Here is a 16,368-nt window from a genome sequence, read left to right as displayed (position 1 = left end):
GGCAAGTTAAAGCTGCTTGTCTTCTACTTCCACACACAGCCAGTCATTTTTTTGTTAATTTTCTTCAATTATATAAACATACGCATACCCATAATAAAAATAATAATAATAATTAAAATAACTAAAGAAAAGCTGTTCTAGCCCCGCATAAATATAAACATAATCAACATCGTACGAAACACACATACTTAAGTGGAGCCTCCCCCTCTAATATATTATAAATAATATATAAATATATATATGATACGCATATAAGCCATACTGTACAGTTGATGATGCAATGCCTAACCTGGGCACACTTTCATATATACATAATTTCTATTTATACCTTACACCTATAATTATTATTATTATTAGTTCATTATTATATTTATAAAGTAGAAGCCGCGATTTCAGCTTTAATTTTGTTTTTAATTATTACATATTGTTTGAAGTTTTATTTTTCATTTATGCAATAATATTTTGTATTGATTTGTTTTTGATTTAGCTTAAGATTAGTGAGAAGAGAAGAGAAGAGAATATCAATCTGATAATAGGATGGAACGCTGAGTTTTGACCAAAAGGTTGGCTCGTTCGTGGCAGGTTTAACCATAGGGTTTAAATGACTTTCGACTTTATTTCATATGCGAATTTTTAAAATATATAAATATATATATATAAATACATAAAAATATAATGATTATATAATTTATAGTAATTTCAACAATTGCTAAAACCACAACAACTAGTACTAAAAACGAAAGAGAACAAACTAGAAATTATACCGAAACGGAAATGAATAAAAATACATCAAATAAATTAAATGCAATTTTGTGTTTTCCCCTTTACAGCTAAATTCCTGATCCGCATAGGCAGAACATCGAATATCTGTCATAATAGACCCAAGATATTCAAACTTTAAATGCAGTTAAAAAAAATATATATGCCATACTCTTGCAAATTTCGATAAGTCCTGTGTCCATCGAATCGAATGATCCACCTTTGCCTTACCTTGGCAGTTTACGAGAGACATCAAGGAGATTTCACATTTCACCCTTGCTGGGTAGCAATTAAAATTCAAATTTAACGGTCGCCAAATTCCATTCGGCATGTCGGCTGTGTCACAAAACTTCAACCAAATTCAGCTGAATTACCAGGCGAACAGCAATTCTAGCAGGTAGCCAAAAGTCCGCGACACCAGAACTAAATTAGATTGTGCGCCGGCGCGCCATTGGTCAAGCGGAAATCCATGATGGCTGCTCGGCGAAATATGTAACTGTAACTATCCTTTTGCTTTGATTCCTATGCATATTCGTCAAAATACAGTGATGCGTACGCACGCATGTGATGCGCCGGATTTGGCTGAATAATGCGATATCCGCTAAATTTAGCTATTTATTTTGACCGATTTCTGCAAATTTCGCAAATTGAGTTCCTATCTTGGGCAGATGATTATTTTTGGACTCCAACTTGAGAAAATAGCTATATACATATATGTAATACGTTTACAAACTCCGTCCCGTGCCTAACAGATCGAATGATCCAGGGCAGCGTACGAGATATCAACCCGATTGATCATCTAACCGAAGTGCGGTTGCTTGGTTGCAATTAAAATTCAAATTTAACGGTCGCCAAATTCCATTTGGCATGTCGGCTGTGTCACAAAACTTCAACCAAATTCAACTGAATCACCAGGCGAAGAGCAATTCTAGCAGGTAGCCAAAAGTCCGCGACACTAGAACAAAATTAGATTGTGCGCCGGCGCGCCATTGGTCAAGCGGATATCCATGATGGCTGCTCCGCGAAATATGTAACTGTAACTATCCTTTTGTTTTGGTTTCTAATTCACATTCGGCAATACATATAAATGAATCATTGCCTAATAGTGATGCGCAGACATGCAAGTGATGGGCCGAATTTAGCTGAAAAATGCAATTTCCGCCAAAACTAGCCTCTTATTTTGATGAATGTTTGCAAATTTATTTAATTAAGTCCGATCTTCAGATCTGCTTCAGCAGATTATTTTTTTGGACTCGTGAAAGTATTTAAATTTGTACACAATTATAAAAATTAAAAGCTAGTTTTGGCGGATCCTGTGTTATTCCGCCAAATCCGCAGCATCACTTGTGGGTCTTGGCATCACTATTAGATATGTATTGACGAATGTGCATAGGAATCAAAACAAAAGGATTGTTACAGTTATTTCGCCGAGCAGCCATCATGCATTTTGGCTTGGCATTATACATATATATGACCAATGGGGCGCCGGCGCACAATCTGTTTTTATTCTGGTGTCTCCAACTTTTGGCTACCTGCTGGCATTGCTGTTCGCCTGGTATCTTTACCAAATTTTCGTTAAAATCTCACGCGCCCCTCTTAGCAGCAGCTGTTAACTGTTAACAGTGGTATGTTAAGTAACATTTATTTAACAGAATGCACTGTACATTCACGATTCTAACACATTTTCGAGCTAATTTAGCACGGAATCAGATATTTAGGTTCACCAGGACTCTATCAATGATATGGTAATACCAAGGATATTTGGGTTATCTGAGAACCATGTTGAGTAAAAATGGGGATGACATTCCGTTTTGAATTCCTTAACTAGCACAAAAGCCAAATAGGAATGCAACATTACAATTTTTTGTTTGTCTTAGTTTTTATTGAAAGTTGTAAATTTAAATAATTTGTTTTAAGGCTTCGAGATAATGTTTGACATACGCTAAAGCTAAATATGGAAAAATTCAACTTGCTTCTTATTTGGACTCGTATTATTCAAACAATCCCTATATTGTTTTGATTCTTTCTTTTTTCAGCAATGATGTCACGCTATATCATAACATATATATACTTGTTGATAAGTATATAAAGAGATATATATATATATATATATAAATTTTATTTTTTTATCATCGCAATTAACAAACTTTAACTTCTTGTGTTGAGCAAACTAACCCTTCTAAGTGTGTGTGTGTGTTGGTTGGTTGTGGTTTATTTATCATAGTTGATTAACAATTATTAAAACAAGAAGCATTTAATTTAGGTACAAAAGCATATATGTATTACATGTACTCGTATATATAGATATATATGTATATCATATTAGGTAAGTATATTATATGATAGTTAGTTTTAATGAACAGTTTTATAATCTTATTAAGGCCACACAATCAAGAACTGACAAGAGTTTCGTAGAGCGAAACAAGCGAGTTGAAAGAAAAGCCCAAAGAAATAGGGCAGAGAGCTGACAACAAGTATGCGATGACAATGCTAAAGATAGAGTATACAATGTTCGACAAGTTTCAGGTAGAAAACAAACAATCAAATCAAATTTAAACGAAACACAAACTAAGCCCGCATCGGCTAAGGATAGGCTCTGCGCTACCAATAAGAGCTTACAGATACTTGTTTTTAGTAATTATTATAAATATATATAATGCATATATATATATTTATAAACATACATATATATATGTGTATGCATGTGCATGTGTATATGCATTTAGTTTAAGTTAAGCTAAACACACGAGAAAGTTAAGTTTAGTAAAAAGTCTACAGATGCTGAAGGCAAACGCTAATTACAAATCTTTAGTTACACGCAAAACGTATATTTATATAAATTTATACATATATATACTATAAAGTATATATCTGTGTGTGCATATGTATGTGTGCTTTTGCCGTATAAATATGCATATGAGAGTTAGAGCTTTTGTAAAAGAATATATATATATACATATATATGGGTATATATATATTGCACGATCCGTTCAAATGGATACCAATTCAGCATGTAGCACAGACTACGTTATCTATATAAATATATACTATATATACACATACACACACACACACATATGCATATGCCTATGTATATACACATGTATGTATACTTTATAGTTTTATAGCTATTGTTCGTAAAATGGACTAATTTCGTTTCACTTTTTGCTTCATTTTTTTTGCTTTAAATATTTTTGTTCAGCGGCTTTTCACTGTTCAGCTTCAACGCCTCAGCCATGATGTGAGCTCCTGCTGCTGCTGTTGGCCCTGTTGCTTCGGCTGGTGCTCCTTCTGCTTTCGCTCCCGCTCCCGCTTTTGGTCCTGTGCTCCACACGATTCTGAATCTCATAAAAATGGATTATTGGTGTTCATAGCGCCGCTAGCCTGTCGAGTTAAATGAATAAATACATTAATATAAATATATTAAAAGTTAAAGCAAGCATGCTCTAGACTAGAATGCTCGAATGGTAGCTACCCTGTACACAGTGCCAGATTTTTTTATGTATACTAGGTATATCAATTTTTTATTATACAATAACTATTGTGCTTCTTGTGCAATTCTTATTTAATATTTAGGGATTTCAGGTGACCCCCATATGTAAATATATATGTACATATATAATATATTCTGCGTATATTTTATAAAAAGAAAATTTGGTATGTATAGATCTTATAATCCTTGAAATCTTAAGGCTAACTTTCGCCTTAAATCGATATATATCAAACTTTTTCAAATGGAAAAAGTTTTAAATATCTTGACCCAACAAACAAGTTAAATTCTTTGCCTCTTATAATTTGCGAGAAGTTGCTGAAAAACGCCCGCTCAAAATCGATAATAATCGTGATTTTATCATCAGAGCTATTGATCGATACTTATCGTTTTTTTTTTCTCAAAGAAATATCCATTTCTAGCCTTTAAGAACTACTACGCCTATAACATACATTTGCACAACAGGCATATATACCCTGTTTGAATACGGGTGCAGGGCATTCAAAGCTGAGCACAAAACCTACCGCAAATGGATTATTAAAGCCGCCGGATATGCCGCCGGCGAGCACGGGTGCTGGCTGCATGCTGCCAAAGCCACAGCCATTGGGCAGTCCCTGGGCCAGGGCAAAGCCGTTGTTATTGAAATTGTAGAAACTGTTGGCTGTCATCTGCTGTTGCTGCTGTTGCTGCTGCAGCAGCTGTTGACCTGCAGCCGCTGCTGCTGCCGCTGCCGCCGCCGCAGCCGCAGCCTGCTGTGGACTGCTGCCGTAGCCATTTGGTATGAGCGTCAGCTGGCCATAGAGATTCTGCTGCTGCTGCTGCTGCTGCAGTTGCTGTGCCTGGAATGGATTCACCAAGTGGCTGCTGTTGCCGTTGATGAGCAGCGCCGACTGCTGGCTCTTGAAGGGATTGACATGAAGGTTATTGTTGTTGCTGCTGTTGTTGTTGTTGTTGGCTGTGAATTATAAAATGTTTTAGTTGCGGTTTTTGGTTAAGGTCTGGCAGTCTTACCCGTGCCAAAGGCATCCGTCAGCTGTGTGAGGTTGCCATTGGTTGGCGTCGGCGCCTCCAATTCGGTGGCCTTCAGTTCGCGCAGCTGCTCATCGAGGTCCTTAAGCGCCGCATAGCGATCCTCGCTGGGCGCAGCGCCTGCCTGCCGTGGGCTCTGCTTATTTGTCGTTTGGCTCAGCTGATGATGGCTTTGCAAGGCGGCGCCTGCAAAGGGTTAGAATTATAAGTGATTAGTCGAAAGCCAGTAGCAAATACGCAAACTTTATTTCTATATTAAAGTAGGAACTCAATAGGCAGCCCAACAGCACAAAATACGAGCAACAACAACAACAACAACAACAACAAGCCAAAAGTACAAACAAACACAACTCAACTAAATGGAAATCAAACAAATTAGTGTGCACTAGTCGGAAGTGCCCGACCAGCAGATACCCTGAACCCAGCGCTACCTTCTGATACCGCGGGAATAGGTCTTGATTAACTACTGTGCTTATAGTCCGATCATTATGAAATTTTCAAGGCTTCAAGATGGCACACAAAAGTATTAACATACCCAATCGCAAGGTTCTAACGAAGCTTTCTTATAAAACCGAAAGGAAACGGGGCAAGCTGTCCAAAAAGTTGTAAGCTGTATTATACGAAGTTTGGTGTATCTAGCTTTTATAGTTCTCGAGTTATGCTTAAATAGCCAAATCTCAAAATCGATACTTATCGATATTATGAAAATGGCAGCAGTTAGCGTTAAATTATCATTGAACATTTGATATAGGAGAATATATATTAACAATTTCAAGTGTTTGGCTTTTGTGTTCCCCAAGATCAAAGCCTCAAGCCTCCAAGCAGACGGCCAGACAGAAATTAAATCGTTTTCTTTCAGATCGAGAATATATATACCTTCATGGTGAATTCTTCACTCTGCCTGCAAGGGCTTCATCTTCATCTTAATGGGTTCAGGGCATAAAAAGTCAGCGTAAAACTTACTCCACGTAAAAAATGGATTGTAATAGGCATTTAAAATATTCGAATTTGAGTCGCACTCATTATGCTCTGTCGTCGCATTTCTTGCTGTTGTTGTTGTTGTCGTTGTTTTTGTTTCCTCTGCGGAGCTGTGGAGCGCGCTCAAAGCCCGACTGAACGCTGTCTCCGGCTGCTTCAGCTGGGTCAGAAATGGATTTGTGGGCGTTCGGCTGGCATTTTCGCCAGAGTCTGGGTACTTGGCCGACTCAAGCGAGGTCGCCGCGCTGTCATAGTGTATGGCAGGCGGCTTCTCTGGCCAGCACTCGTCGCTCCAGAGCGTCAGCATAGAGTAGGCGGGCAGCTCCGGCTCCGAGCTGGTTTCTGTTGCCGAGCGCAGCGTCGCAAATTCATTCTCGAAGGGATCTGTTGTTGGGTCGGGTGTGCTCCAATCGCTCCAATCTGGCAGCGATGCCTTCGACTGGCACGTGCTCAGCGCTGGGACAAACGATTGACAGGAGCAGCACATAAGAATAGGGCACAGCGAGATCAGGAGGAGAGAGTACATAGATTAACGATAAATGCTCTTTTACATGGCCAAAAGAGGTGGAGTTGATAAGCGAAACGCTCTACGCAATTGCCAAAAGCAGCCAGAAACTGGCATTTGGATTTGTGACCACGTGCAGCAGCAGAAGATAAAGCAGCAGAAGCAGCAGCAAACAGGTGAGAACTCATCTTTTGTGGCGTGTGTGTGTGTGTGTGTTGTGCGTGTGTTGCAGGAATTGTAAATAAAAAAAAAAACTAAAAACAAACTAGAAAATTTGAGCAAGTAAATCCCTTGCAGAGCTTTGACAAATTATTGATATTTAAAAAGAAGAAAGTGAGGATTTGTTCGGCACGCCGAAAATTTAATACCCCTTTGCTTTTTGCAGATATGAGAGAATAGCGAAGCTCGCAAATGCGGGTGAAAATATCATGGAAAACAGAATTATTTTCCATAAAAAACATTCTTTTTCTCGACAAGTTCTCCCTATAAATATGTAAAAAATATTGCCTTACAAGAACCGACTTATCTACCGATTATTTCTATGGCAGCTATATAATATAGGAATCTCATCCGACATATGAACTGCATGCAACAGTAAGACCGACCTGGGAGATAAGTTCGAATAGAAACCGACAGACGCTTTATCTAGAATAAAGCTTAGAAGCTCACAAATGCTCTGAAGAAATTTATCTCCGAGCTAGTCTCAGCCTCTTTATAGAAACCTGCTCAGACATCAACTTTAAGTCCACAATTTGAAGCATGAAGCTTTAAAAGCTCGTCGAAAATCGGTTTTCTTGGCTACATTTTCGATTGTTTAGGTATCTATAGAATCTATAGCAAAAAGAAGCTGCTATACAAAATTTCAATCAGCTAGCTTCAACTGAAGTTTGAGTTAACAAGGGTGCAGACAGACGGACTAGACTATATATCAATTAAGCTTGATTAACGGAAGGAACCCACATTCATTAATACGCTCTCTGCCAGGGAGGATCAACAGGAACAGAAACAGAACAAATATCCTGGATTGAAAGAACTTACCATTAGCGACTGCATTGTAAATGGGCGCATGCTCGAAATCCGCAAAATTCTCCGTTCCATTGCCATTGAGCTGCTGCTGTTGCTGTTGGAGATGCGCCGCTCGGATGGGCTGCACCTTAGCATAGCCGTTGGTGGAGCTAACCGAACTGGCCGTGGAGACGGCCGGTGAGCCTGTGGAACGCGCCGCCGAGGTGGCATCAAATATGTTCGCCGTGCCGAAATCGGCGACGAAATCTGTTTCGCCGGCAAAGCCATTGCTGGCGCAGCTGCTCGTATCGGACAGAGCGCCCGTGGATGTGGAGCCGGCGCTGTTCAGGCTGGTCAGGCCCAGGCCAATGCCGGACAAATTATTGGAGAAGGCGTCATGATTGCCATTCAGTTGATTGTGATTGTGATTCTGATGATGATGATGCTGCGGCCGGCTGATGGCCGTTGTGGATGCTCCGTTCTTGGACAGGCCATTGGCAGCTGTGCGCTGGGCGGCGGGCGGTGTCAAATGGATGGTGGCATAGCCATTGCTCGATATGTTGCCCGTATTGTGATGATAGCCATTGCTGGACGATGTCGATGTCGACGCCGACGACGACGATGATGCCGACTTCAGATTTAGCGACTTAAGCGGACTGGCTGGCTCCAGATAGTAGCGCTTTCTTTCGTACTTATCGATCATCAGCTCGCGCTGATCCTGCTGCTGGGCGGCTGCACGCTTCGGATCCCACAGGCCCAGCCAGGTCTTCGCGCACAGCTCGTTCCCATGCGCCTTCAGAAAGTCCAGCTCCTCCTGTGTGAATGTGGCCATCGATATGGATTTCACTCGATGTGGAGGCGTCAGGCCGCGTCTGCAAAAAAATTAAAAGAAAGCATTCACTTAGCGCCAAGTAATCAAGAGCTTTTTTACTTAAACTAAGTACAAGTTTTTTTAAAATCAGACCAAGTTCGAAAAGTTTAAAACAAATTTGTTTCTAGCACAAAGCAAGTCATCAATTCGCATAATAAACATATTTTTCTTAGGCCAAGCATTTTTTCTTCTTTTTAAATTAATTTTTCTAATATTTTTAATTAATTTTTCTAACAGTTATAGTTTTTACAAAAGCTGAGAGTGTATTCTAGAGTAAAGACTACTCGAAAGTTGGGAAACCAAGCGTTAGATGTTTCACACTTTTCGCCAAGTGTAGAAAGTCGTTTAGAAAGATGGCCAAAACAAGTGCCAAGCATAATTCGGGTTTTATGGCCGACACTTGAGCAAACGGGTCAGAATGACCCGCTAAATGGATATTCAATTTCAGATAATTGCACAAATTAATTGGCTCGGCCTTGGGGTAAGCGCTGCAATTGGAGCAACTGGCCAAAGCGGAGGCGAATTTATGACCAGAAGAAGAAGAAGACGACGACGTCGAAACGGCAAAACATGAAAACTGAAACCGGCCACAAAATGAAACTCAAAGCGAAAACCGGCAACAGCAAAAATTTGCCTCGCTAACGCTTAAAGCTAATTTCAGTTTTTCACGAATTTTCCCAAACGAAATGGGCACAGCAACAAAAAACAAACACACACAGAAGCTCATATATGCATATGTACATATATATATATACATATATATTATGAAGAAACTGGACGTTTCACATGAACGCTTCAGTGGCTCACAGAGCCAATTCGTTATGGTAAGCGAGACGAGACGAGACGCGAAGAGTTGGCTGGAGCGGGCGTTAGAAGCGGTGAGGGGCTGCAGCGAAAAGCGAGAGCTTTGATCGACATCGCATGGTTCTAAATGACACGAGCTGAAGATGCCAAATACTCTATTCACAAAGCGAAAAGAAGAGTCTATTTGCGGGCGATCTCGGAAAAACAAATTAATTATCGATATGAAGTTCCTTGGCCATCTACTTATAATATCAATATTTGTATATCGCCTATCAAGTCTATTATTTTCGTATACCCCTTTGCAACACTGACTTTCTTAGATTAATTCATTACTAACGTTTTGTTGGATTTTAACAAATGCCATTCAAACATGAATTTCCCTGTCCATTTACTATTTTTCTTTAATATTAAATGTAGTATACCGCTATTCAACACTGTTATTTTCATTCTCTCCTATACAGCACTTTTCAGACTAATTGATTGTGTTATTTATAGCAAAAGCAATTCCATTATTAAACGAATTTTGCATATAGCATCAATTTATAATTTCCACTGGTTTCACTACACAGCACTGAATTATTTTCAATTCGTATTAATTTAGAAAAACTATCCAATTCTGTATACCACGCTCAGCATTTATTTGCTGCTGCAGCAACTATCGAATAAATTAATGTTCCTTTGTTTTCTGCTACAGGCGCTACACAGCACTGATTTTTGATTAATCGATAAGTCAATTTAATGCTTTCGGCTAGTGTCATGCTAGCATAGGGCATTGTCTTTTTGCCCTTGTTAGGGTCTAATGCAATTTACAACTCAATTGCAATTTATGTCCGCTGCGACAAGTTCTGCAAATTACTGCGGGTCCGAGTCGCCGCTGAGACTCAACTGGGGGCAACTGGGGCAGCAGCTGTGTGCAAAAGTGATTCAATTAAAGACTGCACTTTGTGATGGAAAACTCTTTTCTTCCCGCTCTTTCTTTCTCTCTCTCCCTCTCTCTCTCTCGCTTCCTCTGTCGCAATTATCGCTGGCTTTCAAGTGGATTGGGAAATGCAGAGACGATTTTCGATATTGCAGGCACTTCCGCTCGATGTCAATTGATTTGTGAAGCGCAACGGAAACCGGGCCTGAGATCAAATGCAACTGACACTCAGTCTGATGTCTGGTGTCCAAGTGGCCGTTGTTAGTTTGTTGCCATCTTTGTGTATGGAGTGTCCAATTGTCGGTCTTGAGGCACGCACACGCAATTCGTTAGCCGCAGCCAAGTGCCGCAATGTGGCCACAGCTATTTTTGTAACCCGAGTGAAAAGTGAAAGTTGCCCCCCTCACACACTCACACTCGCACTCACAGTCACACACACCCGGTTCAGGTCCAGGTCCAATGCCACGCCCATCCGCTTACAACAAGCATTTGAATTGCTTTCGGTCGACAGCGAGAGTAGGGAATGGCAGTTTGATTTTACACCCTGTACTAAGTCATTTGTCATTTATAGAAGATATGTTACATCTTTAAATAGTGTATATCCATATATATTCTAGCATCAATAGAAGAGTTGATCACCCATCCTAGATCCCATAAAACTTATGAACATTTTAAGCTAGAAGCAAACCAACATTTTATAACTTTTGGTATATGTTACTCAAATTTCAAATGAATCAATTCAATAACATAGAAGTTACTTAATAACACATTTTAGTGTTGAAAAACGTTAGCTTTTCTTCAATCTGATATAGTTCTCAAGCAAAATAATCAATCAGTATTGGTTATTTGCCAGCTTTTTGTCAAGTAAATATCATTATCTGCTATAAGAATACAATTCATGGACCATATTCCGAGTATGACTTTTAAGCATTGTAGTTAAAGGAGTGTTAATAAGCGTTTGCTACGTAGGTAGAGTGTTAGTAAAGGATTTAGTTATCTAAGGAAATATAGTTTGACTTGTTAAACTCAAAGCATAGACCTGATTTCAAGTTTGACTTTAAAATTTTGCATGCACAGAATCCAATTTACAATTATAAAAGTCAGAAATGCAGGCAGTTTATGTGTTTCTCTTAATAATGAATAAAAAAACCTTGCAGTAAACATTAAATGAGGCTGATGTCATGAATCGAGCTTCCAGTTACGAATATTCTTTATATATATATTTGTTTTTTCTACATCTGATCTTAGGAATCTCTGCCTGATTATATATGACAGTCTGCCAAATTTTTGGTCGTCCCTGGCTTAGCAGGGATCACCACAGGGTATGACTTGATCCATCAGCATCGGCTGACAAGTTCCGACTTGTTCGCTTAATGTGCTAATTAAAAGAAAAGACGCAAGTGAGGCAACAAGACCTAGGGGTCTCGAAAAGTACACAGCACTTTTAAGTATTAACACAAAATGATGCTAATTGGGCGGCCGAAGAGCAGAGAATTGAGTCAAGTCGCAGCACACACAACAAACTGTGTCATCATCTGCCAGAGCCAGCGACCCACTCTCTGTGGGGCTTAGACCTGTCCCGAAATGCAAAGGCAATTGCAACAATCGTCAACAGCTGTGTGTGTAGTTCAATGCATCCAACAATATGCGAAAGCTGCCGTTCACTAATTCACAATGTCCCCCCTTCTCTCTTTTTCCCTTTCTCTCGGGAAAAGGCCGCGCGGGTTGTGGAGGAGTCAAGAGTTTGCCGAAAGCAAAAAGCGTCAAACAGCTGTCGGGTTTTCCAAATCAGCGCCACATCTTTCGTGCTAGGCACAAGTGGATACAAAATTAAAACAAACACACAATGCCAATACACACACACACACACACACACACACTGAGATAAAGCTTAGTTTAGTTATGTGTGTATTGTATTTCAGTGTTGTTTTTTTCGCCACAAAGTGCAAAACTTGTTTTTTGCGCATTTTGCGCACTCAGCGTAAAAAAACACAAACGCGAAACAAAATAAAACGAAAAAAAAAAATAACAAGAAAACTCGTCGCTGCGTTGCGGCAAAAAATAACAACAAAATTGTAGCGAAATATAATGCACAGCCAACAGATACATTTTCAGATACAGATACAGCTACAAATCCTATATCTCTACATAGATACACACATAGATATAGATACAGATGCAGATACATTTGCAGCAATCTATAAGAACAGTTCATTGGGCATCGACAAGTTAAGTATACCCTGCCTGGGGTGCATAGGGCCGACAAGCGAGAGGTTACCGGTTCAAACCCAGCTGTAAATTTTCAATTTTTATGTTTCTTTCATTTTGTAATTTAAAGTCTAAGGATATTGAGACTGTGAAGCGAGATGTTGCCGGTTCGAATCCAGCTGAAAATTTTCAACTTTCACGTTTCCTGCCTTTTTGTAATTTAAAGTCTACGGATATTGAGAGTGAGAGAAGTTGCCGGTTCAAACTTAGAAAAACGAGAACAAACAATTTACATTTATAATAATGCAATCCGGGCAATCTGAAATTTGTGCATATAAATATATGTGTATACTCTATTCCGGCCAATCATATATGTTTTGCTTCGTGTGTTAGACAATTCATAGTCGAGTATGAATACCTTTAAGTGGTAAGGGTATAACAATGGCATAGAATTTTCAGACCTACCACATGACGTTTAGTGCTGAAGCTGCCGCTCGAGTCAAGAAATTGTGCAAAATCAGCAACAATTCAAATAACAACAAAAACAAAACAACAAAATTTCAATTATCATAATAAACAATACGAAAAGCAAAAGCTACAAATGGCAAATGAAGAAAAGTAAGCGCACCTAGTACGAGTACAAGTACGAGTACGAGTAAGAGATAGAGCCAACATATGGAGGGGGATTTGAACTTTAGCTTCGACTGCGAGTCATGAGCGTTAAGTTAAGCGGCAAGAATTTATTTATTGCTGTGCCTTGAAATAACTACAAAAACAAAAAATAACAATACAAAAAATGCCAATGAGTCATTTGGCGCGGCAGACACAGCTGATAACAAGCCAAAGAATTGGCAATTAGTCAATTTTCAAAAAAAAAAATAAAACTTAAGAGAGAAAGAGAGAGGGACAGAAAGAAACCCTTGCATTCTCCATTTTATGGCCAACTGGCTTGGTTAAGTAAATATTTCCAACGAATTTCTGTTTTTTTTTCTTTTTCTAATATTGTTTTTTAAGCCACGCCGTGCCCCGCCTCCTTCTCTAGAAATCTAATTAAGAAAGCCACACATTTTTAACTTTTGACTGAAATTCTTTTAAATAAACCATTTCCCTTTTAATTTATTTAAGCCTTAAAACCAGTTCTGTTAGTTAACTAACAAAAATCCCACAAAATATAAATTACTAAAATCCAGGGAATACCCATATTGCAGTCGGGTACTCGAACCCCTGCATTCCGGCGCCTCAGACTGTACCAACTATGAAATGTTAAAATTCTATTAAAGAATTCTGATCCATGATACTTTATACACGAAATCTGATACATTTGCTGTCAATGTTGAATCAAGTGACTCGCTAGTTTTCGATCTAAACAGAGTATGCGTCATTATAATACGATTTTAATACGGACTCACTAAGTCATTAAATTTAAATTAAAGTCCACAATATGCACGATACATTTTTATGTGAATGTTTTCTCCGAATTTGTGCACGGGTATCTGTGACCATTGAGCATGAACAACTTATCGGAAGTGCGCGACTAGCAGATACTCTAGAAGCAGTGACAAGCTGGCTTCACAAGCCTTTTCTTCTATACACATAAGCAGAGGCACAATGTAAGCTTCTTCTTTGCCCTTCCTCTTCTTCTTTGTCCTTCCTCTTCTTCTGTGCCCTTTCATTTTGAATATAGGAAATGCCTTCTTGATTCACTTCGGAGTTTGTAGTCTGATCTTTTTGAAAATTTTAAGGCTTTCGGAGTTTGTAGTCCGATCTTTTTGAAACGTTCAGGGCTTTTGTTTAGCCTGCTAAATACATTTGCAATAAACTCTTTACCTCTCTACCCATTAGAAATGGATTCAGGGTATAAAACTCAAACGTCATATATCAGTAATAATTTAAAAAAAATTAATATATCACACATCCATTAGTCTCGAGATTTGATTCATTAAGTATAATTCACAGTTATACTAATTTTTAATCAAGCGGCAGACTAGAGTTTGAGCCAGTCTCCCACTTTCAGATTGTGTTTTCTAATTAGAACAAATATTTATTTACTTAGAAAATATGCAAAATCCAATAGTCGTGGATGTGAAACGTTGTCCTGCTTGTTCAATTATCTGAAATAGTGGGTCACTTCGATAACTCAACCAGCGAGCTTCGTTTAAAATAGCAATAAACCACGTTAAGTTAAGTCTTTAAGCTGACTTTAAGGTCACAAAAAAAAAAAAAAAAGAAAAAACAACTTATCCAATTGTACTCGATATTTATATTGTTGGGTCATTGAAGTGCACCACAAGCTGATGTATTTATTGAATGTTTTGAAGGTTGTTTAAATAGTTTTTCGTCTTTTTTTTTCTTTATGTCACCCGTCCTAAAGTTAAACAACTTACTGCAGACTTGTTTTTGATGGCGAACAAAACAATAAAAAAAGGTTCCCTTTAATACGTGGACACAAGCGTTGTGGCCTGTGGCAAGCTTCGAGCTTAACTGTCAGCTGTGTTGGCGACGCCACAAAAAGTATGTAAAATAAAAAATATAAAAAAAAACAGACGAAATGCGTTGCAGCAATTCATATTGCAATGGCAAATATTTGCGTGTGCGAATGGCGATAAGTGGATGTCAAGGGGCGTCTCAAATTATAAATGTAATGTATATATATAAATGCATATATATTGCCTGGTTCGGATTGATACGTTATTCACGGAAATCCATTTGCAATGTTTGCCGCAACGCATACGCCCTGAAGATAGGTCCCAGTCGTTACGCCCTTTCCAGCGGTCATTCGGTGCAGGCGTCGCTGACACGTGCTTGATGTATATAAATTATATATATATTTAAATCAATTGTTTATTGAAAAGAACAAAAGACAAAGCCCTAATAGCTTATCTCGCAGTTGTCGTCCAGACAACAGAGCAGAGACACAACGGGCATCGAGAAAAACAACAACAACAAAGCTGCCTTAAACAGCTGCTCGGTTAATTGGCATTGGCTTTCCCAGTTCTTGAGGCGACTCGGGAATGGATCTGACCTTAAAAAAAATTATTAACTTGAAGTTCAATAGCATGCGGAAATCTACAAGACGCACAGTGGTTTGTTCAGAGCATCAAAAAGTGAACAATAACAAAATAATTGAACAACTTTCAAAATCAATGTTTACTTAAATCGATTACTGTTATCGATATATTGGATAACAAGTTGAATTTTGAAAATGTAAAAAATCTTGAATGGACGTTTTTAAAACAATGTTTACTAACATGTTATCGATATATTTTTTTTTTTTTTTTTTTTTTTTTTTTTTTTAACATTTTATATTTTGTTTATTAAGAAATCTGGTATCCTGTTACTCTATGTTAGCAACTTTTATCAGAGTGACATAATTACTTAGCTTAGCGATGATTGTGGTTTTACAATTAGTTATACAATTAGGTTAACAGATTACAGAAACATATTTTGGTGTAATTAACGAAGCTTGTCACCTATACATAACGATCGATTAGGTCGGTTGGGTAGGTCCTCTTCAGTCGCCTTCTTCTTCGCCTCCTTAGCAGGCTCCTCGCCAGGATGTTTGGATGGTTGTGGAGCTTTGTTGAGTAGCTCGCTGCTTGCCTGTTGACTATGTCGCCCACCATTGGAACCTTGAGGTCCTTGGCGATGTCGCGTGTGCGAATATACCATTCGGCTCCAGTTATTTTGCGCAGGGTTTTGGCCTGAATGATGCGAATTTTGTTCAGGTGTGTTTTTGCAGCTATACCGTAAACTTGAAGCCCGTAACGCCACACTGGGGCAAGGATTACCTTGTAGATTAG

At 38.7% G+C, this 16,368-nt stretch overlaps 1 protein-coding gene across 4 annotated transcripts in view; it reads right to left on the bottom strand.

Moving 5' to 3' along the window:
• Positions 1 to 455: 455 nt before the first annotated feature.
• The window catches only part of drongo (Arf GTPase activating protein drongo), a 30,528-nt gene continuing 14,615 nt past the window's right edge, over positions 456 to 16,368 (bottom strand). Inside the window, exons 1-6 of one of the 4 annotated variants that reach the window (XM_015173083.3) lie at positions 14,953 to 15,076; positions 7,800 to 8,638; positions 6,242 to 6,712; positions 5,261 to 5,464; positions 4,774 to 5,204; positions 456 to 4,143 (exon numbers count right to left, since the gene is read on the bottom strand). In XM_015173083.3, the coding sequence (XP_015028569.1) occupies positions 4,105 to 4,143; positions 4,774 to 5,204; positions 5,261 to 5,464; positions 6,242 to 6,712; positions 7,800 to 8,598 (1,944 nt within the window). In that variant the 5' untranslated portion in view covers positions 8,599 to 8,638; positions 14,953 to 15,076 and the 3' untranslated portion in view covers positions 456 to 4,104. Of the gene's footprint in view, positions 4,144 to 4,773; positions 5,205 to 5,260; positions 5,465 to 6,154; positions 6,713 to 7,799; positions 8,639 to 14,952; positions 15,077 to 16,368 lie in introns of those variants that run through there. The other 3 variants (XM_015173084.3, XM_002052842.4, XM_070208880.1) reach the window with 3 other exon arrangements.

Source organism: Drosophila virilis, chromosome 4, assembly GCF_030788295.1.
Source record: "Drosophila virilis strain 15010-1051.87 chromosome 4, Dvir_AGI_RSII-ME, whole genome shotgun sequence".
NCBI classification, from domain to species: domain Eukaryota; kingdom Metazoa; phylum Arthropoda; class Insecta; order Diptera; family Drosophilidae; genus Drosophila; species Drosophila virilis.
The sequence above is the reverse complement of the archived record's forward strand: the minus strand, read 5'-3'. Positions and strand labels throughout refer to the sequence as shown.